Source organism: Citrus clementina, unplaced genomic scaffold (assembly GCF_000493195.1).
Source record: "Citrus clementina cultivar Clemenules unplaced genomic scaffold, Citrus_clementina_v1.0 scaffold_7, whole genome shotgun sequence".
In the NCBI taxonomy this organism is placed as follows: domain Eukaryota; kingdom Viridiplantae; phylum Streptophyta; class Magnoliopsida; order Sapindales; family Rutaceae; genus Citrus; species Citrus x clementina.
Genome location: NW_006262075.1, coordinates 5,325,466 through 5,353,433, shown reverse-complemented (window position 1 = coordinate 5,353,433; position 27,968 = coordinate 5,325,466). Strand labels below are relative to the sequence as shown.

The window sequence follows — 27,968 nt, the reverse complement described above, 5'->3', positions numbered from 1 at the left end:
GAAGTGATTAAGTACTAGACACATGCGTACCATATGGAGAGAGCATCCAAAGCAGTGCCTGAGTTATTCAGATTTCCAATCATCAATATCAATGTTTTGTATTACCAAATCTCTAAACTATAATTTCAGAATGTCAACAAATAATTGCAAGGAAAAAAAAAGAAAGATCAGATAAGAAGCAATATCGAGATTTAAGAATGTGAACAAATAATTGTGACAACAAAAAAAGATCGGATAAGGTGCAACATCGAGAGATCGATAAATACTTATAAATTTATAAATATAGTTTGAAAGTTAAGAGAATCCTGCCAACTTACTATTTTTTTCAATGATATGCCTATATTAAAATTACTAGTTTCTAGAAACTAATATTTTTATTAATGATTGACATCAAATGCTGCTATCAAACAAAGTTTTCTTCACGTATTATCCCAACTCATCGTCGATTGGATCATAAAAAGATCCATTCGAATCCTCGCCACCTAACCGACAAAATATGATCTAATGACAATTAAAGTTTCAATCAACTTATAGTTGCACTGTCAAATAGCATGTCAAGTTGATGATATTATCATCATGTAGATCAGATAATGAGAACGATATTTTAGTTTTTGGATCGTGCGAGCAAGAACGGTCCTTTAATTATTGTTTTAAAAAAAATCATATATATTTTTCTAAGTACATTATACATAGTATAATCACCCATATACGTGATGTAACTAAATTAAACATATTAACTGAATGTTTAGCATAATTTTTGGATCCCTAACACTAACTTTGGAAAGTGATTAATTTAATTTGGGAAAAGCCAGGGCAGAGCACTGTGCAAGATAATTAAATTCAACAAACTTTGAAGTCTTGTTTCCTAAATAATGGTTTACTTGAAGCCATAATATTATTTGCAATACTAAACGGAGCCTTATATGTGTGTGTTCGCGTGTGCGCCCCCGCCCCCCACCCCCCCACATCCCACAAGAGCATGACACCAGAAGCAGCAGAGAGTTTGATAAACTCCCAAAAACCGGTCCATGTAAGAGGACACCCACCGCAAGCAACGTATCCAAAAAGCCCTAAAACCAAAAGCCACCAAGGAAAATTCAAACTAATGGCTGTGCCAATCACACCGAACTGCACTCTGTAAACTAGCAGCCAACTCAAAAGAATATGCAGCAATAGGGCCAGCAAAGAAACCCATGCAATCACCATATTCTTAAGCTGGCATTGCAAAAATCTCTCTGGAGGAAATTGATAAGCAAAGCTGAAGTGAAGTGGTAATCATCCACCAACAAACCACCGCAAACATCTCTGCCACATCTGTTGTTGGCTGGCCTAACAGCTTCAAGAATGGAGACGCAAATAGATATAAAGGCAAAAGCAGAATGCAACACATGAAAACTTTTCAATCGATGAACGTTGCATGTAAACTCCCAACATGTAGTATTTTTTGGCCCCAAAGGCTTATCCGCAGAGACTTTCTAATGCGCTTGCCATTCCCAATTGATCATATTGGAAACTGTTATTAGAAAGTCATGATCATTTGTTAATTTCAAACAACTACCTTATATTATCCTCAGCTTGATTGTCTATGATAAACCAAGAAAACAATATTGTTGCTGCTGAATGTTTAAGAAACGAAAATAGTTCTATTATTTATCTATTTATTTTTAATTTATGCATATAATTTTAATGAGAGAGAAAGGAGAGAGTACCAAGAGACCAAAGTCGAAACCAATGACGACATTATTAACAATGGAGATGGCGGCAAGCTCAAGATCACCCAAATGACCAGCAAATGCTAGGGTGATGGCAAGCATCGAGTAAGAGACGAGACGGCTAAAAATTGTTGGACCATCTATATACCATAGCTTCTTTGATTCCATCCAAACCCTTCTTGGAAGATTTTGATCTGAGTCATCTAATGTTTTCGGAACCTTTGAAGCTAAATCTTCTAGCAAAGGAACATTTGTTTCTTCTAATTCACCGTTGCCTGCCATGTTAACTCGGTAGTCTCTATACTTCAATATTCTCAGCTTTTAAAGAAACTACCAATGATGTAGCACATGGTGTGCTTAGCTTATGGTAACTTTAATTGAAGTGGTGAATTTCAATGAAGTTGCGTCTTGATTGAGTTCTGTACGTTCCTTGTATGTTCTCGTACGGCAATTATACATCTCGTCGGCTTGTAATCATTCTGCACTTATATATGGACAGTTATTTCAACGCCTTACAATACTGGCATGGGCCAAGGGTTTTGCCCCTTTTTGTTCTGACAATCGAATCAACATCCTTGCGGTTTTGTTTTTTTTTTTTTTTTTGATAAGAAAGATTTCACTTTCATTAAAGAAACTTTGAAATGTCAGACATAATGTGACAGGGTATTTCACCCTTCCATACACAACTTTCCCGATTAACTAAAGCTATTTTAGCTAAAGTATGAGCAATAGCATTACACGTTCTTTGAATTTTCTGGAGTTCCACCATGCTGTTGAAACTCTGCAGTTTTTGCTGGATTTCAGAAATGGTCCAGTAAATTTCAGTTCTGCTGCTCTTGTTGTGTAGCACAAAATCCACTACATCCTGGCAATCGGTCTCTAAGATTAGAGGGCTCAAACTTGCTTCCATCACAACTTGCAACCCAAAATTGACAGCTGCTGCCTCTGCTTGAGCTACATCTCCATGGTACTTTGTGTGGTTTACTGCTGCAATTATGATTGCTCCACTATCATCTCTGATCACCACCCCAAGCCCCACTTGATTTTTCTCTTTATTGACTGCAGCATCCACATTTGCTTTGAAATGACCTTGTGGAGGAGGAATCCATTTTGCCCCTTTCGCTGGAATTGCTTTTGCTGCTGCTTGGACCTTTGTCATCCTAACTCTTGCATAGGACTCAACCACTGCTTCAGCTTTGGCTACTGAGATTTGGGGGTCTTGCCTTTTGTTTTCAAACACAAAAATATTTCTTGTGTGCCATGCTGTCCAGCAGAGAGCAATTATCAGTCTCAGTTCATCTTTGCTTCTTCTATTCACCAGCTCTTGTAGCATGCTCAGCAGATCTTGGTTATCAAGTAGCTGCATTTCTTCTACGAAGGGGGTTAACTTCCACATTTTCTTTGCTGCTTTACAAACCATAATTGCATGATTGATATCTTCCTTCTTCATTTTGCATCTTGGACATATTGGCTCCTGCACCATTTTCCTTCTCCAGAGGTTTTCTGATGTTGGGAGGAAATTTCTTGCAGCTTTCCACATAAAGATTTTTATTTTTTCCGGTAATTCCAGCGACCATATCACATTCCATTGACCAAGGTTACTGCTGGAGCTACTTGGCCTGGCAGGGTGCTTAATCCTCATTGCAATCTGGTATCCACTCTTAACCGAGTAATTCCCCTTCTTATCGTAATGCCACAATATCTGATCTGGTTTTGGGCTAATTGGGAGCTGAATTCTTGAAATTAACTCAGCATCTTCAAAGTTGAAATGCTGTTGGATCAAAGATTCTTTCCATTTCTGATTTTCGTCAATAAGTTCTGCTACTGTGCAATCCATGCCAAGGGTTGGGGCTGATATAGGTTTGAAGGCTTGTGGTCTTGGAATCCAGTGGCTTTTGTAAATCTTTACTCTGTCCCCTGTTCCAATTCTCCATCTCATCCCATTTACAATGACTTGTCTCCCCCAGATTATGCTTCTCCAGACAAAAGATGGCTTTGACCCCAGCTTAGCTTGTAAGAAATCAGCACCCTTAAAATATTTTGCTTGTAGAATTTTTGCCATCAGAGATTCTGGATATTTAATAATTCTCCAGCTTTGTTTTGCCACCAAAGCCTGATTGAAACTGGTAATATCTCTGAAGCCAAGGCCTCCTCTTCCTTTTGCTTGACACAACTTCTCCCAACTTGCCCAGTGGGTGCTTTTTCGGTCTTTTTTTGCACCCCACCAAAAACCAGCAATTACTCTTCGAATATCCTCACATAGTGTCGTGGGAAGTCTAAACACACTCATCGCATAAGCTGGTATAGCTTGAGCCACTGCTTTGATTAATGTCTCTTTTCCTCCACTTGAGAACAATTTGCTTTGCCAGCTGGAGATTTTGCTTAGGATTCTCAGCTTTATGTCCTTAAAGAAGCTGACTTTTTTCCTTCCGATCATTGACGGTAACCCCAAGTATTTTTCATGCTTGGAAACAATTTTCAGCTGGAAAATATCTCTGACTTTGGTCATCTGCTCTGCTGAAATACTTGCACTGAAAAACATAGAGGATTTCTCAAAGTTGAAAATCCTTGCGGTTTTGTTATTATTGAGAGAATTGGCAAATACGGTTAAAAAGTTTTTTAACATGGCATGGAAAAGATTATCCAGTTCAGGTACCGTCTCTGTATCATTGATTCTTTATTGTTCATCTTTGATAGAAAGATCAATCAGCATTCCTTTCGCTTTCATGCTGTCAGCTTGTGAAACTTGACCAATCAACAATATGATATTTTACTTTTGGCCCCCTGCTGTCTAGTCTTGTTCACATTCTTAGTATGGGTTGCACCGCATGGATGGATTGTTAAATCTCTCGGCGGTGTCGGGTATCCTTTGAAAATTTGAACACTATTATTACTCTTGGACTTATCTGGTTGGAAAGGAATAAACGTACGTTCGCACAATGCATTATGTTGCAAATTATATTATATTAAGTTGTAACTTAATACCATGTTTAGTATAGTCATGAATTGTATTATATAAAATAAATTTTTATTGTAACATTTATATTAAATTACTGATTAATGATTCATTTATATTTTATTATTATTATATTCAATTAATAATTTAATAAAGAATAAACAATTTTTACTGCGGGTCACCACAACCTGTCATCAACGTTTTACAATAACTATTAGAATCTTCTTATTTCAAGGGCTATGCAATGGTGCAACTACTATTGAAAAATAAATTTTCATTTGCCACATGTATATTCATAATCAAAGTTTTGATTCGCAAGTTTTTTATGGTAAATTTACAAAAATAAAATCTTTTTTGTTGTTAATAATTGTGCCATTGCATAGTCCCAGCAAAATAAGTATTCTAATGCTACCAAATTTTAGATAAAACAAGATGTTATGCAGTGGCCACTAGAGGCCGACTGCATCGCCAATAGTTCATTAGCACCGTGGTAGCATATTTAAGTTTTTAATTGTATTTAATATTATATATTTAATTTTATTAAGTTTTTATTATTTTAGTTAAAGAAATAACATGAACAGTACTGCATTACACAAACATGATATTAAGTTTTGTAATGTTTATGGCTTAATTTTTGGAGGGTGGTAGAATAAAATGGGAACCATAACAAAGAAATTATAAATTTCAACAGTTTGTAATAATAAATCTGTAAAATGAAAAAGGTCATATGTGGAAGCTACAAGACAGAAACTACAACAAAAATATATATAATTGATGGAGACTCGATATAAAATAGATTTTTTTATCTTAACCACGAGGTATCCTGGGGAGGCACCTTTAAGCCCGTACCACAACCTAGATTAGAAATTCCCGCTCGAACCGGGAGTCACATGTTCTCCCAACAAAGACGACTTCCCTACGACTCGAACTGTGGAGCAAACCCAGTCAAGCCACTTAAAGGGACTCCATTGCCAATGGAGCTAATACTTTGTTGGTTATAAAATAGATAAGGATTCAACGTTCAATTTTTTTTTTTTTTTTGGATGTTGAGCAACGAATCAATGGTTGTTTAGCAACATAAATGAGAAAGATAGAAAAAAAAATTATGACCATTAATTAAATGCTCAGCAAAATCTTAATCCCTATAAAATATACATAAAAATATGTAAAACTTGTTCATTTTTTGTTCTTTATAAAATAACTGTATTATTGAGATTTGGGAAGGTAAAACCCATCTAAATTCAAATCTCGGTAAAGTAAGGAGCTTAAATTTTTATATGAGTTTGTACCACTCTCTACCCTTATAATAAATGTATATTAAAAACAAAAAAAAAACTTAAAAATGTTCTTCGGAGGCTGTTTTACAAAAGTAACGTTCATAAACCACATTTGTTTCTCGGTTTCCTTTGTTTTCAAAGTGATCCTCAACGTACCCACTCTATTGCTCAAGACACCAACCCCAAGATGAGTGCAAAAGAGGCTCCGGCTTATTTGGAAAAGGGCCAACGTTCGGGTACGTATTCGGCAAATGAAAGTAGGCCCAACTTTACGAAGAAAATTAAAGATTGGTTACAGAGTGAAAACGGGCTTTGCAGCAGGAGCTAACATATCCTACTTGACGAAGAGAGCAGAAAGGAGTTTTGAGACTCAGAAGAAGTGGAGGATATAAATATATCTCCTCGGGCTGGCCATTTAGCACGAACCATGTCAGCTTAAAGATGAGTAGTGGTAGTGACTGCATGGACCGGAATTGATTGCTGAATGTTGAGAAGGGATATTATTCAGCCAGCCAGCAGCAGATTCAACGAAAGGATAGAAAATAGATGAGAGGGAAGAGAAATTTAAAAAGAAGAAGAAGTTATTTTAAGCCAAATTATTTAACGAGCAACATTACACTTGGAAAATTATGATACAAAGTTTGTAATGTCAATATGTCACTGACTAATAAATATGTTAATAATTACAAGAGTTTGTCTTGTTGTACTAATCCCCCCCCCCCCCCTCTCTCAATTACACTTAACAAAACTATGTCAGTACGAAGTTTGTGAATTGTTTTAACTCAAATTGTTTAATGAATACTTTTGCGGTTAGAAAATTATGATACCAAGTATGACCTGTCATCTGATAATAGAGCCAGGTGAATAATTAATTACAAGAGTCTTGCTGTTAAAATACTTTCGCTCTCAACCAATCCCGTTGTAAATCTCTATTAATTAAAGGAAAGAAATGAAAAATAAAATAAAATAAAAGTTGAAAACAACCTGCCAAAGGTGGGAAATTAAAAGGTTTTCAATTTTGTTAAGACAAGAAAGCCAATTTGACCACATACGGGTGAATCAAGCACATTCTATATTCCGATATGAGTTGGATCACATACAAAGTGCCACGAAGGATAGCAAGTGCTATGCACAATATAATTAGCTTGCCTAAAATAAATTACGTGATACGCTAAAACTTGAGCTGGTAGCTTCGTTGTCGGTGTTAATGGCGATGACGGTTGGGCGGTCCACGTTAACGATCTCTTTAACGGGGTCAAAGTTAAATACTTAAACAATCAACCATATTTTTGGGTTTTGGCATCTATAATGTAGCCAAATATAAAATGCACTCATGCAAAATTGGTCAATAAAACAAGAAGTCATACATATTCCGAAATGGTTTTTGCTATATGTTAAAATCCGAACATAATTTTTTTTCCGTTTCAAATTTGGTGTCATTTATGATTATTTCACAAAGTTATGATTGATAATTGCTAAATAAAAAATATAGGATATAATTAAGCTCCAAAATTTGAAAAGATGCAGAGGGTAATTGGATTTGGATCAAATAACGGACATGGAAAATTAAATCACAAAAATAAAAGAATAACAAACTGTTTTATTTAAAATAAAATTATTAGATATACACCAGCCAAAATCCAATCTCTACAGTCATCCACTCTCCCACGGTCCCACCCATCATCAGAAGATCAAAACACGTGCGTCGCTAACCCCCCGGCGGTCAAACCCGATACAGAAGAATCATCAATCAGTAATAATCGCGATCAACAATCAGCAGCGAACAAATGAATCCATGAAAACACGAAAATAATATAAAGAAAAAGTATTTAAAAAAAACACTACTCATCGACAAACAAATAAGAATAACAGATCTAAAATTAAAGCCGATAGAAGATAGACCGGAAATCAAATAAATTCTAAGCCATGACAAGGGCGAAGAATGTTCCGGCGAGAGCAGTGCCGAAGATAGCAGCTCTGTTGACCCAACCGTCGACGAAGCTACCACCGGGCTGGTTATCAGCAGGAGTCGACTCGCTTCCGGGTGCATTAGCTGAAGGTGTGATGGAGCCAGGGGTGGGAGCCGGTGGAGGGGTTGCAGATGGGGTTGGTGCTGCGGTGCCTGGAGCTGGGCTTGGAGGTGTAGTTGCTGGTGCTGGTGATGTTGATGGGGATGGCGACGGTGATGGCGTTGGCGTTGGCGTTGCCGGTGCAGGTGCTGGTGATGGAGTTGGCGATGGAGTCCTTGGTGCCGGTGCCGGAGCGGTTGGTGTCGTTGACGGTGAGGGTACCGGTGCAGCACCCGGTGCCTGGGCCATGCAAGAGGTGGCCAAGAGACCCAAGAAGAACAGTACTTTAAGCATTGAAGAATTCATTTTCTTCTTCTTTAAAGATTCGAGATGGCGGAGAGACGGAGAGAGAATATGGAAATAAAAAAAAAAAAAAAGAGAGAGCTTTTTGAGCGTTTGTGAATTGTGATTGTGAGCGTGGAAACTGAAAAGGGGAGTGAATGTGTGTATATATATTAAAAATAATCGGAAATGAGGAAGTGCGGGGGGTTGGAAAAGAGAGCAAAAAGATTAAAATTCTCTCAGTAATCAATAACGCTAACAGATTCCTCCAATCGTTTAAACTATCTGTACCTATTTATATACATAAAAATACAAGCACGCACATATTATACGATAGGCTAGTTAGGCAATGGTGGTGTGAATAATTAGATTTTATTTTACTTCCTTTCTATGAAGTTTCTTTAAGGATGGGATATAGACGCGGCTTCTGAAAGCATCAAATCAGGAAATGACACCTGTCAAAATTGGGCCATTTTAATTAAGTTTGATTGTGTTGCTAAGTCAGGTTTTTGGCCAGATTTGTTTCTTAATTTGACGATAATGCCACTAAGATTGGACATGTGTCGGTTAATCAAGTTCAGTAAGATGTCTCTTTCTTGACAAATCATAAAAAAATTTGGTCACCTTCTCTTCACAGACTGTCCTCCGCGTTAACCTTTTCCTTTCAACGACTCCAAGCCCAAGCGTGGTCGGTGTCATTTTACAGGAATACCCTCTCTTTCCAACTTGATAATATCTTAATCATAATCATTTGACCACAGTTTCCTCAAGTAATCAAAAATCAACATAGACTTGTCTAAAGTGTGAGCAGTAAGACATTAAAAAACGGACGTGGCAAATACGGAATTCATCATCAATATGATTATCAGAAACCAAGTCTAATCAAAAGCTTCGCTACACGTGTCAGAAAACTGTGCTTTTGAAAGAGACCATCTGCTGTATCGCAGAGATTTTCCTACTTTATGTGGAGTTTCAGATTTTTACTTTCTTTTTTTTTTCTCCTTTTTTTTTTAAAGATTAAATTAGCTGTGCCTTAGAGCCGTTCTGTGGAAGATAATTGTGGAGAGAGAAAAAAATATATTAAAGTAAGCTCTTCAATTGGAGAACAACTAGCATGTTCAATTTCTGTGCAAAAAATGTTCATGTCCTGTTGTCGTGCTCGAACATGGATGACTGTGACGTGTTATTGTGATGGACAATTGTTTCGAGGAACTATACACTTGCCCTGCTAAGAAGCCACGTGTTAACGTTCTAGTGTGACAACCACGTGTCGAGTTGGGACAACTGTTGTAATGGTTTTCTATGCATCAGAAATTTATAGACAATGGGATCGAAATAAATTAGTCAATCCCACCGTATAATTCAAGTTGCCTAAATTACAAAATAGAGAGCTGGCAAAAGCTGGCAAGAATTAATTAGATTATATCCAAATTTTGAGAATATAAGCATATGCAAGACAATCATTTGTTTTCATTGCTCGCTCGGAAAGTGAAAATGGTTTTTTTTTTTTTTCCTTATTAAGGGAACTCTTGAATTAGACTCATTTTGGGTACCCAAAAATATTATAGGTTCCACTTTCTATATATAAAATTGGATGGTGTTAAGATAGCCAACCTTACATAATCTTTTAATAAACTTGTGATTTTTTTAATGATTACTTACAAAAGTATTATATCATTTTCAATCCACCATTTTAAAACACATTATTATTTAATTAACTTCATTACCTATTTAGGCTCCATTTGATATGGTTTTTTTTTTTAAATAGAGCTTATTTAAATAGAGCTTTTATAAAAAAAAAATTAGTTGTTTAGTTGTCAATGAGAATTTTTATTAAAAGTTATAAAATTACTTTAATAACAAGTTATTTAAAGTTGTGTTATGAAGAAATAAAAAAGATTATGAAATAAAGAAATGCTATTTTAGACATTTTAATCTTTTAAAAAAGCTTTCAACCTCTGCTGTTAAAAGTCTAAATTTAAGTTTTTACTAGTAGAGGCAAAATAACTTATTTAATATTCAAAAGCTTTACTCAAAAACAACTAAATAACAACAAAAAATTTTGAAAAGAGCTTATCAGATTAAACAAGTACTTACGGTTATTAGATAAACCATACATAACAGGCACTTAGAGAAAAAACATTATAATGTATTAGACTTAGCTATGAAACTGCCAATAAATTTGATATAAATATTAAAATACTTTTAATGTACTTACATGGTTGAAATATAATTTGTATTATAATTGAAGCGATAATTTATGTGTTATTTAATAAATAAATAATATTATAAAATCAGTATAATAATAATAATAGTATAAAGTCAACAATCACATAATGCAAATAATCAATTATTGATGTTTTAATCGGTATATAATCTATGTTTAATCAGTATATAATTCATGTATCACAATCATATTAATGTAGCGTTATTGATACTAAAAAAAATTAACCAAAAAAATAACACAATTAAACGTGATAGTTAACATTAAGCAAAAGTCTTGGCAGCTCAAGAAACAATTTATTAGAATGATACTAAACGTTTGGAATTTAAACTTAAAAACCCATACAAGAGAGAATGAGATTAAATTACCATTAGACAATACTTTAAAAATCCAACACAAGAGATAAAACCATATGACTAAGGCCCACAGAGATTCATGTTACAATAGAATAAGTCAATATCTTTTTCTTTTTACAAGGTTAACCGTCAAAATAAGATTTCGTTTTGGTTTTCCTTTTTTGTACTTATGCCCAAGAACAAATTATTATTTACTAGAAATTGAACATTTCCTTCCAAACGTCACATTCTAATTTATGACTTTGATCCAGATTGCTAACATTAAACATAAAATTAACACATTAATCCTTAGAACCAAAAAGTAGCAAATGGGAGATAACATGTTCAAATTCAACATATTCTAAGAGATTATAACGTAATTGCTCGCACTCTAATCAGTAATGATACTTATATTTAAAAGGAGATCCCTTAAATTACATATAATGTAACTTACATCCACTCATATAAACAGTAAATAATATAAAATTTACTTACTATTTATGTGAGTAGTGTAAACTAGATTACATGTAACTTAACACATGCCTTTAAAAGGATTCATTTCCCTCTCAAGTCTCAAATTATGTTTGTATTCGATTTAAGGGGAAACCTGTGGTGCAACTGTGGTACCGTACCACAGTTGCATTCAGTCATTGGATGTCAGTAGACTCCACCAATGTAAATGCTTCTAATAATTTGATACAATTATAAAACAGTACTACAGTGCCCTAGTCTGATGCTCGATTTAATCAAAATAAATTAATCATTCCCATAACATTGATATTGATTTGATGCTGCATTTAATTCCCAAAGCAACAAGCGAATTTATTCATTTGGTTTTCGTAGGAACACGATAAGACTGGTTCGACTGCTAGAAAACTGTGTGCTCTGCCTTTACGTATTCGTGACACAAGAATTTTGTGAAAAGATGGTGCGGTGGTGAATTTAGGCACACGTATAACAAAGGAACTGGACGCGCAAAGCAACAAATTGAAAATGGACAAACGTAGGCACATTGTATTCCGTGCGCTGTGGGGATCGATCGATTTTTCAACTCTGTAACAGCTCTTTGGCACTAATCTCTCATCGGATTGCTGGATCATTCTTCAAGTCCCAGCCAAACGTTTGTTAGACGGAATCTTTCCATTTTAGATTCGTCACGAGTTACTATCATAATTAGTCAGTTCTATTCCTTTGTTTATCTCTTCATTGTTCTTTATTGATTAACTTTTTCCTTTCTTTCTTTTTTAAAATTATCTTTACATATTGTCAATTTTACGTTTAGAATCATTCTTCTCTCAATATAGTAATGGTTTACGTTTTAGATGCTACCAATGAATGAACGACCAGTTGCTTTGTGTTTAATACAGACCCTCAACCTTCTTTTATACGGCAGAGAACCGGAGTATGCAGATAAGGAAATACTTTGTCAAAGGTTAACATACTTCGCGGCTGTGAAGATCTAATCTAAATGATTTTTTTCAAGTAAAAAATTTAAGTAGACAGTCTCATTAAGGAAAACAAAAAAGAATTTTATTATTGAAAGATATTAAAATATATTATACAACCACTTTATTTATAATTGAATAAATTCACTAAGTTAACTGAATTCAAATATGAAAACTGAATCCTACCTAAACAATAATAAATGGAAAAAAAAATGTTGATAACATACCAAATAATGTACACTCTAATAAATTTTAGTTGACAAGAATTAAAATACTCGCTAAAATAACTAAACCATTACGTAATCGTCCTACATGAAGTAATCAAATTATCTCAGCTTTTTAATTTTGAGACAATAAAGGTGGGGTGACAACAATATGGCTCTTAAATAAGCCATCTAATAGTTTTAAGGATTAAATGATGATAATCTACAAGTATTAAGGTAAAATAGCCAACCTAAAGTTGTATTTACATAGTTTCTGTTTTTTTATTATTTTAAATTGTACTATTTGCATACTCGATTTCAACAATTAGCCCAGGGTAAAGAAACTGATAAACGGAAAGGGGGGGAAAAAAAAAAGGGGGTAAAGAAACATGTTTATCGCAGACAACCCCGGCCAATTACGTAGGCCCAACTACTTGAATCGTAAAACTAGCCCCTAAGTTATAATGGGCTAATATTCTTAGTACATCCAACAACATTTAACCACAAACTGTTTGTTAAGGTTGCCAGTTGCTACCTCTTTAACTTTTTCGTTTGGGAGATGGGACATAGCGGAAAATTTAAGCCCAAGACCTCTCCCAATCAGCTGCGGATTCAATTTATTCTCACACTTAAATGGTGGTTTCTGGAAGTACAATTGCTATCGACAAACATTTGTCTACGGAAATAACTATCGTTGTCACATCGCACGTAGCAAGTGCATGGGATGATGGGAATGAAGTCCAAAAGTAGATTTGTGAAACTCATTTGTTTTAATTGAGCGGCCGTTGTCCTTAACCAAAATGCTCGTTCGTTCAATAAATAAAATAACTAAGAAGAAAATGCTCCTTGTATTTTGTTGTTGGTGTTTGACCTGCAGCCTCATTAAAGCCTTTAATTTGTATGTTCGGAACCACCCAACGCTCCAGTAACAACAAAAACAATTAGAATACAGAACAGAAACGACAAACAAATTATACATTATGGGAAAACCGATAAATTCTGTGTCTTCAGGCGGTAGTTGTTCGGAATAAGCTTGGTAAACCCAATCAATTTTTAATCCCATGCTCGTATTCAGTGAAAAGAGTTATTACCTGGCGAAACTCCGTATGTAATTACCAATATTAATTTATGTTAAAATGGCGATAAACCGTGAATATGATATGCAAATAGCGCTGCTACACACACCGGGTCAAACCCCGAGTCGCGCCCCGAGTTGTGAAAAACGACGTCGTTTTATTTTGTTACTTTTCCTTTTAATTTCAGCCGAAAAAGGTGGGCAGCACGTGGGTGAGCATATGCTTCAATTAATTTCAAACCAAAACGACGTTGCCAGCATATGCTTTATCCTTCTTTTTGCTTTCAACCACAACACTCGGCTGAGTTACAAAACTTCCACAAACTGCAAACTGCAAACTACAATTTATATTTTAATAAAGACTCTGTAGAAGGTTAAATTAAATGAGAATTCTAGTATTTTACCCAAAAAAAAAAAGAAAAAAATGTCACGCTCCATCTCAAGGCACTGAAAATTCAATAATCACTTCCAGCAGTAACAATTCCAGCACCAATAATCATTTCCCAATCAGCCAAATAATTTAAAATTATCAAACAATAAGTCCAATAATCACTTCCAGCAGCAACAATTCTAGCATTAATACTCAATTCAGACACCAATAATCATTTCCCAATCAGCCAAAATCTCAATCAACTAACTTTGTGAGTGGATGAGGATGGTCGCGTGACTGTCGGTGATGGTAACAGAGACCTCGATCATGTGATGGCAATGGTCTGTCGTCTGTGGCTCGTCCATCATCGGGCGTGAGAGAGTGCATTCGTGTTTGCAGGTGCATAACTATTGCAACTGTTGTACAAAAAGTAAAAAGCCTCGATCGCGTGAAAACGAAAGGAAAAATGCGTCGAAATGGTACGTTTTCAATTATTCTCAAAACGGTTTGTTTAATTCGGGGTGCGAGTCGGGGTTAAAATCCGGGGAAATAGCTTTTTCGGATATGCAAAAGGAAAATTCGGTTTGTTTAATTCGTAGCCCGAGTGGCCAGGGCTGCTGCCCTCCAACTTGGAGGGCAGCAGTTCGAACCCCCACAAAAGCATTGTGGGGGTATTTCCTTCCTCAATTAATTTGAGTGAAGGTAGTCTTCTCCCTTACCCATGAGTGAGGAGTAGACATCCCTCGAATAGCATTGATGTCTGGGCAGAGCTCCATTAGCATTGATGTCAGTTGGTCCCAGTAATAGTCTGATTTGTAAATATCAGTAATAATCTCATGTATATGAGTTGTAATCTGAGCAATAGTCTCGTGTAATCAAAAAAAAAAAAGGAAAATGATGTTTGCCCCGGGTCAAACCCCGAAAATAAGTTAAACGACATCGTTTTGATTTTTTTTTTCTTTTTAGCTACTCCAAAACGGCAACGTTTCTGATGACAATTTTAGAAGAATAAAATCTCTTCCTCTTCGTTTTCGTTTCTTTGTTTCACCTAGGAAAGCAACAGAGAGAAGAGCAAGTTTCTTCGTCTTTGTTTCACCTTGTAACATCTTGAAAAAGCAAACTAAACTTCTGCTCAAATTTCCACTTAAATCACAATTTCATCTTGTAGTTTTCTGAAAATCAAAATATAGATAATTCTTCCTACAGTTTCATTCTAACAACTCAAATAAAAAGCCCAGAAACTAGAATCAAACTTTACAGAAAGCAAAATGCACAAAAAGTCAAACAAAGCGAGTCTAGTTAAGCTTTACTTCAAAAAAACAAACTGGTAATTAACCCGATTAATACACATTATAAAAATCATGTAAGCAAATGCACCATCAGAGAGACTCAGGGGAGTGATTAATTAACAAAAATAAGAATAATAATTCCAACATTTGTACAGTATAGCTTCGAAAATTCAAACTTTCAGGGACAATGTTCTTGCTCTGCCGAAACTTCGCAGCTGTTGTTGGTCTTGTTCCGTCCAAACTCAGCTTAGAGTTTCGGCTTTCAACGACAAATATCGCAGCTGCTGTTAATCACTTTCTTCACTAAATGGGTGCGTTCTGCTGTGGATCCCGAAAGCCTACACCGCGGTCGAGGAAGGAAAGTAACGATTTTTTCGGCTTTCGAAAAGAAGAAACGAATCGCGTTCCCAGCTGCTGGATTCTTTCAGGGACAATGTTCGCGTTTTGGATTCTTTCAGGCGCGTTTTAGATTCTTTCAGGGACAATGCTCGCGTTTTGCAAATGGTAAGTGAAACGAAAATGGTAAGTCAAAACGGCAACGTTTTGGAGTAGCAAAAAAGAAAAAAAAAAAAACACATCAAAACGACGCCGTTTAAATTATTTTCGGAGTTTGACCCAGAATTTAACCTGGGCAAACATCAACACTCTATGCAAAATTCAAGGTAGTGGGAATAACAACCCCCACGTCCCCCGAGTTTTGCAGTTTAAAAAAAAAAAGAAATAGAAAAAACGCTGCCTAAAATATTGAAAGAAAAGACATTAACTTCCCTTCATAAAGACATTAAATTCTCTTCTTTTTTCAACACAAAGGCACAATACAAAATGGCATTGCTGGTCAATCATCATGGTTGGTCAAAATTAGCAGACAGCTTCGCCCATCAAGTAAATTCGGTGAAAATTCCACCACCACCCATGCATACTATTGTTGCAGCAGCAGAGAAACTTAAGAAGTTCACAAAAATTAACAGAGGAACCATAATGGAAAATGGAATCCCAAAAAAACCCAGAATTTTGTGTCTCCACGGATTCAGGACAAGCGGTGAGATCCTCAAGAAACAAATAGGAAGATGGCCCGAATCCATACTCCGAAAGCTCGATCTTGATTTTCTTGATGCTCCATTTCCTGCGCTTGGAAAATCAGATGTCGAAGCCTTCTTCGATCCCCCTTACTACGAATGGTACCAAAGGAATGAGGTAATTCTTCCTTAGATCTTTATTTCCCACAAAACTTGATTTTTCATCTTTACACATTTTAATTTAGATTATTTTGCTGCAAGACCGGTGACAGCGACTGTTTTCTTACTGTAGGATTGTACTCAGTATATAAACTTTGAACAGAGCATTGCATATATTGAAGATTACATGGTAACGCATGGTCCTTTTGATGGTTTGCTGGGCTTCTCTCAGGTGGGCACCTGAGAACTTGAACTATTTTTGGTTTTATTTTCTTCGAGTTTATTGCTACTTGCCGCAGTTGTGTTCGGTTTCTAATTTGACCGATGAGATTTTAGGGAGCATTTATAGCAGCTGCTTCACCAGGGATGCAAGCAGAGGTAATTGAGATGTCAATTATTATTGTTGCTTAATTTTATCCCGTTCCTAATTTTGAGGAGGAGAACAAGATTTGAAGATTTTTTTTTTTTTCCCACTAATGTGCTCAATTTCTGAAACTGTAGGGAGTGGCTTTTACTAAAGTACCAAAGATAAAGTTTGTGATATTAATAGCAGGGGCTAAATTCCTAGGATTCAAGTTTGGGCAGCCTAAGCTTGCGGTTAATGCATTTTCATCCCCAGTTCAGTGCCCATCTCTTCATATTATAGGTCAGCACAAGATTCAAAAACTCTGCATAATTTCTATTGTTTACAAGCTTCCAAGGAAAGAATACAAGATTAAGCTTATGGTGTCAATCATTAATCTTGAAGCTTAATTGCTCTTATCATTTTTCAAGGCATTGTCACATTTCAATTTTCAAGTCCACATGTTCCTGCTACGTGTCAGGGAAAATTTGTAATGAACCATTACATGATTGTATTTTCAGTGCTGTAACAATAGCTTGTCTACAAAAGGTACAAAGAAAAGAAAAGGAAACAAGATTATATAACGCTTACAATTAGATTTAGAACAAATTTCCATGAAACAAAAAAGACTAGAGCAGATGTATCATTTTGTTATCTCTGAATACGCATAATTTTTCAATAATGTGGGAAGGGAAGTTTATAAGAGCTGGAGACATAATCACTTTTAATTGACGAGCATGATATGTGGATTGTGGTGCAGGAGAAAATGATTTCTTGAAGGAGCAAGGAATGGCTCTCCTGGAATCGTTTGTAGACCCTGTTGTGATTTATCACTCCAAGGGGCACACTATCCCGAGAATTGGTGAGTTCTTTCTTTCTTTGATAAAGCTTATGGTATTAATATCTCACTTCATTGCATCAATTTGCAACAAGACTCTTTAAAAAAAAAAAAGAGTTGCCTGATCTAATTTTGAACTGCCTCTGTCTATTATGTGCACAGATGAGAGAGGCCAAGAGACGATGCTCAGTTTCATCCAGAAATTTCAAATGATATGATGCAATCATGCACAATGATGATGCCTTTGGTGATTTATTATCGTTCCCCTTTCATGGAACGTAATAATATAATATAACACCTTTCTTTTTCATTGTTGCATCAAGGGTGTTCGAACAAATCTCTGCTTTTTCACCAGATAAAATATATCTTTTTAAGATGATGGTATCCCTATTCATAATTAATAATCTTTTTCTCACAAATAAATTAATTTCCTCTTTTTTTAAAAAAAAAATTATGTACTAATAAATCCAGTTAAATATATGTTGATTATTGTATAAGAATTTCGTTTGATTAAATGTTATTACATTCAATTTTTTTACATCAATCAATCAAGTTTAAGATTTCCGAAGTTAGAATTAGACCTCTGCTTGTCTTTTTATTTTTGACATGTATTCAGTATTCACATTGAGCTTATTTGAATAATGTTTATCTTAGTAGTACAAATTAAATAAGATTAAATAGAGTATTCGCACATCTTAAGTGTCATATTCCTTTTTTTTTTTTTTTTTTTGTTTTTGGTGAAAGAATAAATTGTCCAGCAAGTAACATAAAAAATCTTTTCATGTTTGCCTTTACAAACTTTGGATACTTTTTCCTTATGAAGAAATTATCATTATATAATTTAAGAGAGCCACTCTATCTATAACTTTATTATTGCGGATGTTTAGCAATTGGCATGCTATAAAATTTGAGTTCATGCATCACTGTAAGAGTGCGCAAAAGCCGTGTATATAATTTGCTAAATGACTCTATGTATGACATTAAAATCTGATTAACCCCGGAATGTGCGTGTTGACACTACACCTGAGAATTTTTATTTTTAGATGTTGTGGGGAATAATACTCTTCGCCGATGATTTAAAAAAAGTAAAAAAAATAAATAAATAAAATTAAATAATTACTATTATTATTGGGCAAATGCTAAGTTACAATAATTGTAACATACATCTCTCATGTGAACCATACAAATTGTGGGTCTTATAATTTTGTGTGGTTCACATGAGAGATGTATGGTACAATTATTGTAACTTAGAGGCTCCCTTATTATTGTTGTTTTTAGAATGCATATGTTTTAAATTTAAAAGGCCTTACGGTCACTTAAATTACATGAAAAATAATATATTTACGAGAAAATTGATGAATGACGAGCACCGGTCAAGATAGTCCATCGAATTCTCAATCCCGCTTGGCGCTAAAAAAAGTCATCAAATTGTACGGTCATGCCCTCTAAATCCTCTCTCCCCTGTAGCGATCCGAACAGAGAACTCATAACATTTGAAAATCAAACCACTCCCAATCAAGACTCGCCACGCGCCTCCGAAGAACCTTCTGAAACAAAATGGATCAGCAACAGGCGCCCCCGAAGGCCGCAGCAGCAGACACCGACCACAACAAGACAGAGTCCCCCGCTCCGAACCCGAAACCCGATCCCAATCCCAACGGGGACGGCGATAACTGGGCGAATATCGTCGTGGGATCCGAGTCTGAGAAAGTTTCTGAGAATGAGAATCAAGCACAGCCTCAGAGTCAGATCAAGATCCAATTAGAAAGCTCCACGAATTCATCCGAACCGTCGCCAGCATCATCCGTGTCGAAGAAATCGGTGCACTGGAGCCCCGACTTGGTGACCGAATCGCACGCTCCCAATACTCATAATTACCAAAATACCATGCCCCCAATCGACGGATCCAATCCTTACGTCGCCCACACTCCTGCACCGCCCTCCAATTCATTTTCCTTCAAAGGTCCGTCCCGTATTTGTATTTTTTTTTTGTTTTTGGTTATTTTATTGAGGCGCGCCTCCTGTAAATGTTAGTTAATTTGGGATAATGATTTGAATCAGACGCGGTAGGGAGTGTGAAGGATGTGTTGGGGCGATGGGGGAAGAAAGTTGGAGAAGCGACGAAGAAAGCAGAGGATCTCGCTGGGAACACCTGGCAGCATCGTGAGTTTTCTTTCTTTTGTGTTTACGCTAATGTCATTTATCAGATAAGATACAATGAGTTTAGTATTAGAATTTACGAATGAATTGATTTCAACTACCGGTAAAATTGGGTGGGTCATGGCCTGGGGAATTTTTTGTTGCGTCTTGTTTTACTTGTGAAAACAACTTTTTGGGTTTAGTACTAACTAAACCTGATCTGAGGAAGATTGTCTGCAAGTACTAACTAATAGGTGACCGTCTAAATCTATGTGTCTACATTTCTCTGTCTCGTCTCTTGGTTGGATTTGAATTGGTGATGGGTGAAGATAGAGAAGGGGGTGGGGGAAGGTATAGAAATATTTCATAATAAGAATTCATTTGATTTGTTGTATTGGAAAAAATGAAATCATGAAGCTACCTTTTGTGAGTTTTGGCCTTGAAGTCACTATCATTTGTCCATTATAAATTTCTAGGTACACAAATATCAACCCGTGCACTTTGTGATTTATCCATTTAAAATAGGCTCTGGACTATCTCTTTGGCTCTACTTTCCTCATTTAAGGTGCCGGTAGATATATTCTGTGCTGGTGAAAATCCATATTCAATCTTACTTACTTGCCCAATATTCCGTCCTCCATTACAAATAATCAGTAATATTGTATATCTTGTAAGAATACGATTTTTTATTATCCTTGATATGAGCTGCCTACTTTACATTGCGTAGAGTTTATGCCAGTATTGTTAGGTATGAGTTTAACTTATTTATGAGATTTGTTTGTTTAACTTATTTATGAGATTTGTTTTGATCTTAACTAATTAGTTATGGTATAGATTTTCTCACGCCTTTCATTGGGTAAACCCTAAAACTAACAACTAATAAAGCATGCAATCCTCTCTAGTTGGCAACCAAAAAGAAAAAGGAGCCAAATTTTGATTAGGCTGCTATACTGAAATTGAAATTAAAGGGCAGGAAAATATAGAATGAGTCTGATTAAATCATGATATAATTCTGTCTTAACGGCTTCTAAGTCTGTGTTTGTAATCCTCAAATCTAATGGCTATAAAGTTAGGTTGCTGGTAGAATGTTGGAAAGATGAAACTTGATGGTAAATTAAGCTACTTAGTTAGTTGGCAACTGTTTTTTGTTGTAGCACTCTGTCATTCTTTGTTAGTTTTTGTCATGAAATTACTGGAATGACCCCGTTCTCTCCTAACTAGTGAAAACAAGCCCGAGCTTTGCTGATGCTGCTATGGGAAGGATTGCACAGGGAACTAAGGTTCTGGCAGAAGGCGGTTATGAAAAGATCTTTCGGCAAACTTTTGAGACAGTTCCTGAGGAGCAACTTCAGAACTCATATGCTTGTTACTTATCCACATCAGCTGGTCCAGTCATGGGAATCTTATATGTATCTACTGCAAAGCTGGCATTCTGTAGCGACAACCCGCTTTCCTATAAATCCAGTGGCCAAACTGAATGGAGCTATTATAAGGTATTTTCCTTGAGCCATATATATGAAAGAAAGGTAGTTTGGAAATCCTCATTAGACCTCCAATCCATGAGATTGTGTTTTGGACTATATCTTTTACCCTTCACATTTACAAGTTACAGGCACTTTTTTGCACAGTAGGCTCTTACTATTTGCATGTAGTTTGTTGTTCTGTTTACTTTGTTAGTCTTTCATGGTTTCAAAGATACCTACCTTTTCTTTCCTGTTCGACATGGTCAGTGAGTTTGTTGGACAGCTTCCCAGCGTCCCCTGCCTGTATAGTACCCCAACAAAACACTATTATTGTGGCACTGCACTTCGTTTTCAGTTGAGATTGCATTTGTCTCTTAACCTATGTTACAGAAAACATTATACAAATTTTTTACTTAGAATTGTGTGCTCTATGTTGTAATTTGGGTCGGCCCATACAAGAGCAAATGGTGGTTGATGTTTTCAAGGGAAAATACATTCATGTTAATCCTTTCTCTTAAGTTTCCAATATTTACTTCATATATTGTTTTCCAAAACACAAACACCCCCCCACCCCAACCCTTTTTTTTTGGGTGATAGACTGTTGGCTTTTTTGTTTTTTCTCTTTTTTTTATTGTTGATTATCTTGTGGCAATTACTGATGCTTTTCTCTGCTTAAAATAGGTAGTTATCCCATTGCATCAGCTTAGAGCAGTTAATCCTTCGTCAAGCAGAAACAATCCTGCTGAAAAATATGTCCAGGTTATCTCCATAGATAATCATGAGTTTTGGTTCATGGGCTTCTTAAACTACAACGGTGCTGTGGAATGGCTACAGGGAGCTTTGGAGGCTCGCAACCTAGAATCTGTGTGACTTGATTTGGCTTGCGGTTTCACTCTATTGTCTGATGTTCCCCATGGAACTGTGAAATTTTCATAATGCATGCGTCTCCTCTGTGGGAACTAAAATTAGGTAAACAATAGAGATTATATTGTATCAGGGATATAGTAGAAAAATATGTTGACTTTTTTTTAGTCCATGTGATTATTTTGCATGCTACAGCTTGTCAGGAAGCTTTATATTGTATCCAATCTGTTTCCAAATGAGCTAGTTTAACATTGCTTTCTCATTATGTATTTATTTTTTATTCATTAAATGGCTAACAACATTTGGAATATGACTGTAAGATGTATTTTAAGCCTAATTGTTCTATTTTCATTAGCGTATGTCATGATAGCTGAAAGAAATTCATGCCTACTTGAAAATTATAAACAAATTTACATTTGCAGAACATGCTGCAGCGGTAAATATTGTATCTGCAGGCTTTGCTCAATCGACAAATGACTGGAATTCTAAGTTATGCTGGAACTATAATGTCTCCCTCCCTTTTCATTGTCATAGTTATGGACCCAGTTGTGGATTTTGTATTGCCACTCGCCAACAGAGTTTTATTTTAAATTATTAGAATAGTAAGAGAAACGTGGAGATACTGTAGGACTTGAGGGTAGCTTTTAGCTTCTTCTGCGAATAACTTGCAGAATACAGTTGTGTTACAATTTGTAGTGTGTGTTGTTGGCAATGACAATTGATGCCGACGGTTAAATTAATGAATATTTAAGTACCGAAAAATTAAAATAAATAAATCATAGTTTGGGGATTGAGGTCTTATTATTATATAGGCTGGTGCATACAGCCCATAATTATAAGCAAAAAATGATAGAGTGGGACTATTGGCACCCCTCTAAATATCTCTTAACACCCATTTTCTTTATTAACCCCATTAAAATATTTATAAATATTATAAAATTCTTTTAACACCCCTTAAATGATAAAATTACCCTTAATTAAAACTTATTAGCGTAAACATCATTCTTTAATTATTTTTTATCTTTATTATTAAACCTCATTTCAACAATGGAGTTTCTTCTGTCCATTGCAGTCGCCGATATTAAAATTTTCGCTTGAAAATAAGAGAAAAAAATAATCCTTTTAATTTCTAAAATGTTGGATTTTAATCCCGGGTACCATCTTCATTCACTAAAGGTTGCTATAAATTACTATCTTGATCTCATCTGCCTCGTTCTATGTCTTGTTCAGTCTATTATTCACTTTATTATGAGTTTCAAAATCAGCAGCTTCACCCTCAATTTGATTCACCTCATTCTTCTTATTCTCCCATGTGGCATAAAATTCATCCCCGTCATCATTGCCGCTCATGTAATAATGATTTGCCATTGCCCTTGATGCTCTTGGATCATATTCTTCCTTTAATTTAGATTTCCACATTACATTTTCAAGATCACTAACTTGTTTCCCGAATCAAAATCTTTGTTTGTCATTTTTCTATTAAAACCAACTTCCACATTTCCCTTCTGACATTCATATTATTAAGCTCTTCCAAACTTGTCTTGCTTCCCTTTTAAAATAAAAATCTACAGCATAAAGAATTTTTAAGAAAAAAAAATATTGACATTTGAGTGTAGGATTAATTAGAAATTGTCCTATTATGTAATTTGAGTAAAGGTTAAAATTGTAAAATAATTATAGGGTTTTAATAGGTATTTGGAGGGGTGCCAATAGTCCCACTCAAAATGATATTATGATATGAACTTTGGGAATTGAGGTCTGAAATGGCCCATGGCCTATCTATGAATAGGAGGCAGGCCCTCAGATACTACACAGTTTAAAAATATTTGTCAACTCCACTTTCTTATTAAGTTTAGAAGAGCTCCAGCGTCTGTCCAAATTAAAAAAGAAAAAAAAAAGAGTTTGAGAGCTGTGCTATCATATATATTCATATTATGTTTGTAAGGTTGGGATTTGTATTCCAATAAATTATAGTAAATAAAACTCTCCGATGTTTTAATTAATCAAGTACTTCGATTAGAAAAACAAAAAAAAAATTTCCTTTGAATCTAAAAGCTTATATAAAAAAAAAAAAATTACAAAAATCTACGGCTTTACTTTCATTTTCATGCATGATTTTAGTTATGATCATTGACTTTGTAAGAGGTGGACCACCGAAATTAACCTTTCGGCAGTTGATTAAGCGACCAACGCTAATCTCCGTTAGATTGTGTTAATTATGAGCCTAGCTAGCCATAGCGTCTATATCAAAGGAACCCTCATATAAACTGTGTTTAACCTTTATAGCGTTTTTTAGATGACCCACCAACGATTTTCCAACTGCACGCGCGAACGTCGTTTCAGAAGATCACAACTCTTTTTTTTTGTTTTTTTTTGGGTTAATAAATAATAATCATCACGTCTTATTACAGTGAAATTAAAGCGACGCTTTCATTTATAAGACCTATAAAGCCAAAAGGCCGAGAAGCTTACCGTGTCTTCTCAAATTTTTTGGCACCGGCAACTAATCATAACCAGCCCAATGCTCAGTTTTAGAAACAAAGGCATTAGAAGAAATAGAAAAAAACCTGGACACAAACCACATTCTTATGCTTTACTAGCAGTTGAATTTGGTCACAGTAAAGTGCAATTCGTAGCCAATAAGTCAAGACTCTAGAGGCTAGACCCATTAATTTCTTGGCCCTTTATAATCACTTCCCAGAGTATGCCATTCTACTGTTTAAACCAAATTATTCGTCCTGATCACAAACTCTTTCATCATCATTTTCTACAATCTTTTTTTGTGGGAGTGGGACTTCAAATCTCATGCAAATCAATGTGTTTAACAGCTTTGTCGGTGACTTTTCAGTCCCAACTTATTATACACGCCATAATGTGTCTCACTCTTACTCAAAAGAATAACATCATTTTCAATAAAATCATCTTATTTCTACTTAAATTTTGTAAACTCAAAGAAACTAGCCTTCCTTTTCTTCTTTTTCTTTTTTAATAGGAATGATTGAAGGAATCATTCCTTCAATAAGCTTAAACAGTTCCACCCATTTTAACAGAACTATATTCTCATTGACAATCTTCATCATCATATAAAGTAGGACGGGTTTAGCGTCAACATAGGGCAAGTAAAGTATTATTGAACTCGCACGTTTAGATTGGAAGAATGTATATATGTAGTGGCTTTAACTGAAATTTTATACCGTACCCGACTTTTCACCCTCTGCCTCACATGGTAACTTTTGATTCAAGGAAAGAACAAGGAGCAAAAGCTAAAATTGAGAGAGTCGAAGGACAAACTGATGCAATTGTCATAAAATAACACATGATGGTGATGATGGAGAGGGAATGGGGGACGCCTAAAGGAATTCGATTGCACGCAAGAAATTAAGTGATCAGTGAAAAGAATATCAATATCTTTCTATTTAGGTGCAAGCTGGATGATAGTGGTGGAAGCAATTGACATTGTCAGCCCAAATGTAGTTGGTAATTGATTTCTTAGTCTTTATCTTTACCTCCCCTTCAAAAAATAATGAACCATTGCTTCCCATTCCCATTCACATTTTCAACCCACAAACTCATTCTCTGTTCCCTTTATCACTCATATGCAACCAACATTGAAAATTACATCCATTGTGATTGAGTTACCTTTTTTTTTTTCCATGTAAATGACATATACACTTATTTAAAAAAAAGAAAGAATATGATTTGAAAGATGACTAGTGGTTGCTGTTGATGTAAATTTTTTCTCAATGTACAGTAATCATTTTGTATTCTAAAAATTCTTCTAAATTAAGATTTGTGGTCTATGTTCTCCTTGAGGCAAATGTTTAAATCATGTCTCCAATGGTCAATCGTTCTACAAAAGTTAACAACAACCAAGGAGGGTTGGTGTGCCAGCGATAATTCTCTGACATTCAAGTCAGTTCCTTTTACCCAATTTCTACATAGAAATTTTAGAATGAGATAGATATTATTTTGGATCTCTTTTTCATCTTACCTTCAAATGTGGGACGCTTGGCCTTTATATAAGGCCAAGCATCCCACATTGATAAGTGTCCATGCATGAGGACACTTATCAATATGTGGTAAGACTTGTTCATCACAAGTCTTATTTGAAAATTTGACTTGATTCTGACCATTGACCTTTAATGGACTAAAGCTTGAATTCGACAATTATGTTGATTTCCCCAAAAAAGATTGATTTTATAACATTTTATCTATAAACAAAATTTATAAAGCTTTTGCTCATAAGCACATTGCACAAAATGTTTGCTAGCTCATAAGCTCATTCCATAAAATATTTATTTGCCCATTGGCGCATTCTATGGAATATTTGTTGGCTCGTAAGCTCATTCCGTAAAATATTTGTTAGCTTGTAGGTACATTTCATAGGATGTTTATTTGCTTCCAGACCCATTTCGTAGAATGTATATTTGTCTATAGGCACATTTCATAGAATATTCATTTACACGCAGGCTCATTCTATATAATATATATTTGCCCATAGGCTCATTCCATGTTTATTTGCTTGTAGGCTAATTTTTTAGAATGATTGTTTACCCATAGGCGCATTATGCAAAATATTCTTTTGGCCTGTAGATGCATTTTGTAGAATGTTTCTTTACTTTTAGGCTATTCTATAGAACATATATTTAAGTTCTTTAGTCATTCTTTGTCAAAAAAAAAAAAAAAAAACAATGGACCTAGGTCATTCTTTATAAAGAATGGATCTAAGTCCATCATTTGTAAAATCATGCCTTTAGTGCTTTGTCGAATACTCTCCCTTTGGAAGCTTTACTTAGAAATATTTTCTAAGTGCCTAAGTCATTTTTTTTTTTTTGTAAAGAATGGATTTAGCTTAAGTCATTTTTTTTTTTTTTGTAAAGAATGGATTTAGCTTAAGTCAATTTTATTTTTTTTGTAAAGAATGGATTTAGCTTGTTATTTATAAAGAGCGAACCTAAGTCATTCTTTATAAAGAATGGACTTAGGTTAGAATCAAGTCTTTGCTACTTTGTCGAAAACTTGACCTTTGACCATTTAGTTAGAAATATTTTTTAAGTCTTTAGGTCATTCTTTATAAATAATAGACGTAGATCATTCTTTGTAAATAGTGGACTTAGGTCATTTTTTTGTGAAAAAATAGAGATCTTTGTTTGTAGAATAACACCTTTAGCGCTTTGCCAAAAACTCTCCCTTTAGATATTTTACTTAGAAATATTTTATGAGTGCCTAGATAATTCTCTGTAAAGTATGAACCTAGGTTCATTCTTTGTAAAGTATGGTCCTAGGTCCTTTTATATAGAATCATGCCTTTTGCACTTTGTCGAAAACTTTCCTTTGGGATTTTTTACTTATAAATAAATATTTTCTAAATACCTTAGTCATTCTTTATAAATAACATATCTAGACTATTTTTTATGAAAAAAATTTGCTGAGCCGATATTTTTCGTAAGCTTTTGGGCCTTTCGTAATTTAGTCTAACAATTGCTATTTAATTTTTAAGGAAAGTTAAAAAATATATAAAATTTTAAAAGAATATCACAGATCTATTTAAGTTTTGGAATCATATAAAAAAACTACTTTTTTATTAATTCTGTGAAACCTTTAGAAAAAGATCATTATGCCTCTAAAAGTGTTTTATTATGTAAATGACTTCTTGTTGGTTTATTAAACTTTCACTAATAATTAGGGGGACGGGGGAATGAATTTATTAGGAAAATAATTATTTTATACTTGTGACATTAGCGTACATTAATGTATCTCAATGAAAAAGTGGTTTGGTGATACACTTAAAAATATTGAAATGGACCGCTAATAATTTTTAAAAAATTTGCTTATTTTTTTAAACTTTTGTTATAATTAATTAGACTGCTGATATTTTCCCTTGTCGATCTTTTCATTTTCTTCTATAT

The 27,968-nt window shown here is 34.9% G+C and overlaps 3 protein-coding genes and 1 pseudogene across 3 annotated transcripts; 2 read left to right on the top strand and 2 right to left on the bottom strand.

Annotated features, from left to right (window-relative positions):
* Nucleotides 1-14: 14 nt before the first annotated feature.
* LOC112096766 lies at nucleotides 15-1,994 on the bottom strand (annotated as a pseudogene).
* Nucleotides 1,995-7,525: 5,531 nt separating this feature from the next.
* On the bottom strand, nucleotides 7,526-8,581 carry LOC18037606 (classical arabinogalactan protein 2). The gene has a single exon (XM_006426238.2). It carries the CDS (start codon nucleotides 8,318-8,320, stop codon nucleotides 7,865-7,867), a length of 456 nt encoding a protein of 151 aa, XP_006426301.1. The 5' UTR covers nucleotides 8,321-8,581; the 3' UTR covers nucleotides 7,526-7,864.
* A 7,400-nt stretch (nucleotides 8,582-15,981) lies between these two features.
* Nucleotides 15,982-17,995, top strand: LOC18037408 (esterase AGAP003155). Its single transcript, XM_024180668.1, has 6 exons — nucleotides 15,982-16,431; nucleotides 16,546-16,644; nucleotides 16,749-16,790; nucleotides 16,914-17,058; nucleotides 17,516-17,617; nucleotides 17,756-17,995. Exons 1-6 carry the CDS (start codon nucleotides 16,060-16,062, stop codon nucleotides 17,809-17,811), a joined length of 816 nt encoding a protein of 271 aa, XP_024036436.1. The 5' UTR covers nucleotides 15,982-16,059; the 3' UTR covers nucleotides 17,812-17,995.
* Nucleotides 17,996-18,914: 919 nt separating this feature from the next.
* Nucleotides 18,915-22,154, top strand: LOC18036479 (GLABRA2 expression modulator). Its single transcript, XM_006426235.2, has 4 exons — nucleotides 18,915-19,556; nucleotides 19,655-19,756; nucleotides 20,954-21,225; nucleotides 21,877-22,154. Exons 1-4 carry the CDS (start codon nucleotides 19,151-19,153, stop codon nucleotides 22,063-22,065), a joined length of 969 nt encoding a protein of 322 aa, XP_006426298.1. The 5' UTR covers nucleotides 18,915-19,150; the 3' UTR covers nucleotides 22,066-22,154.
* The last annotated feature ends 5,814 nt before the right edge of the window (nucleotides 22,155-27,968 follow it).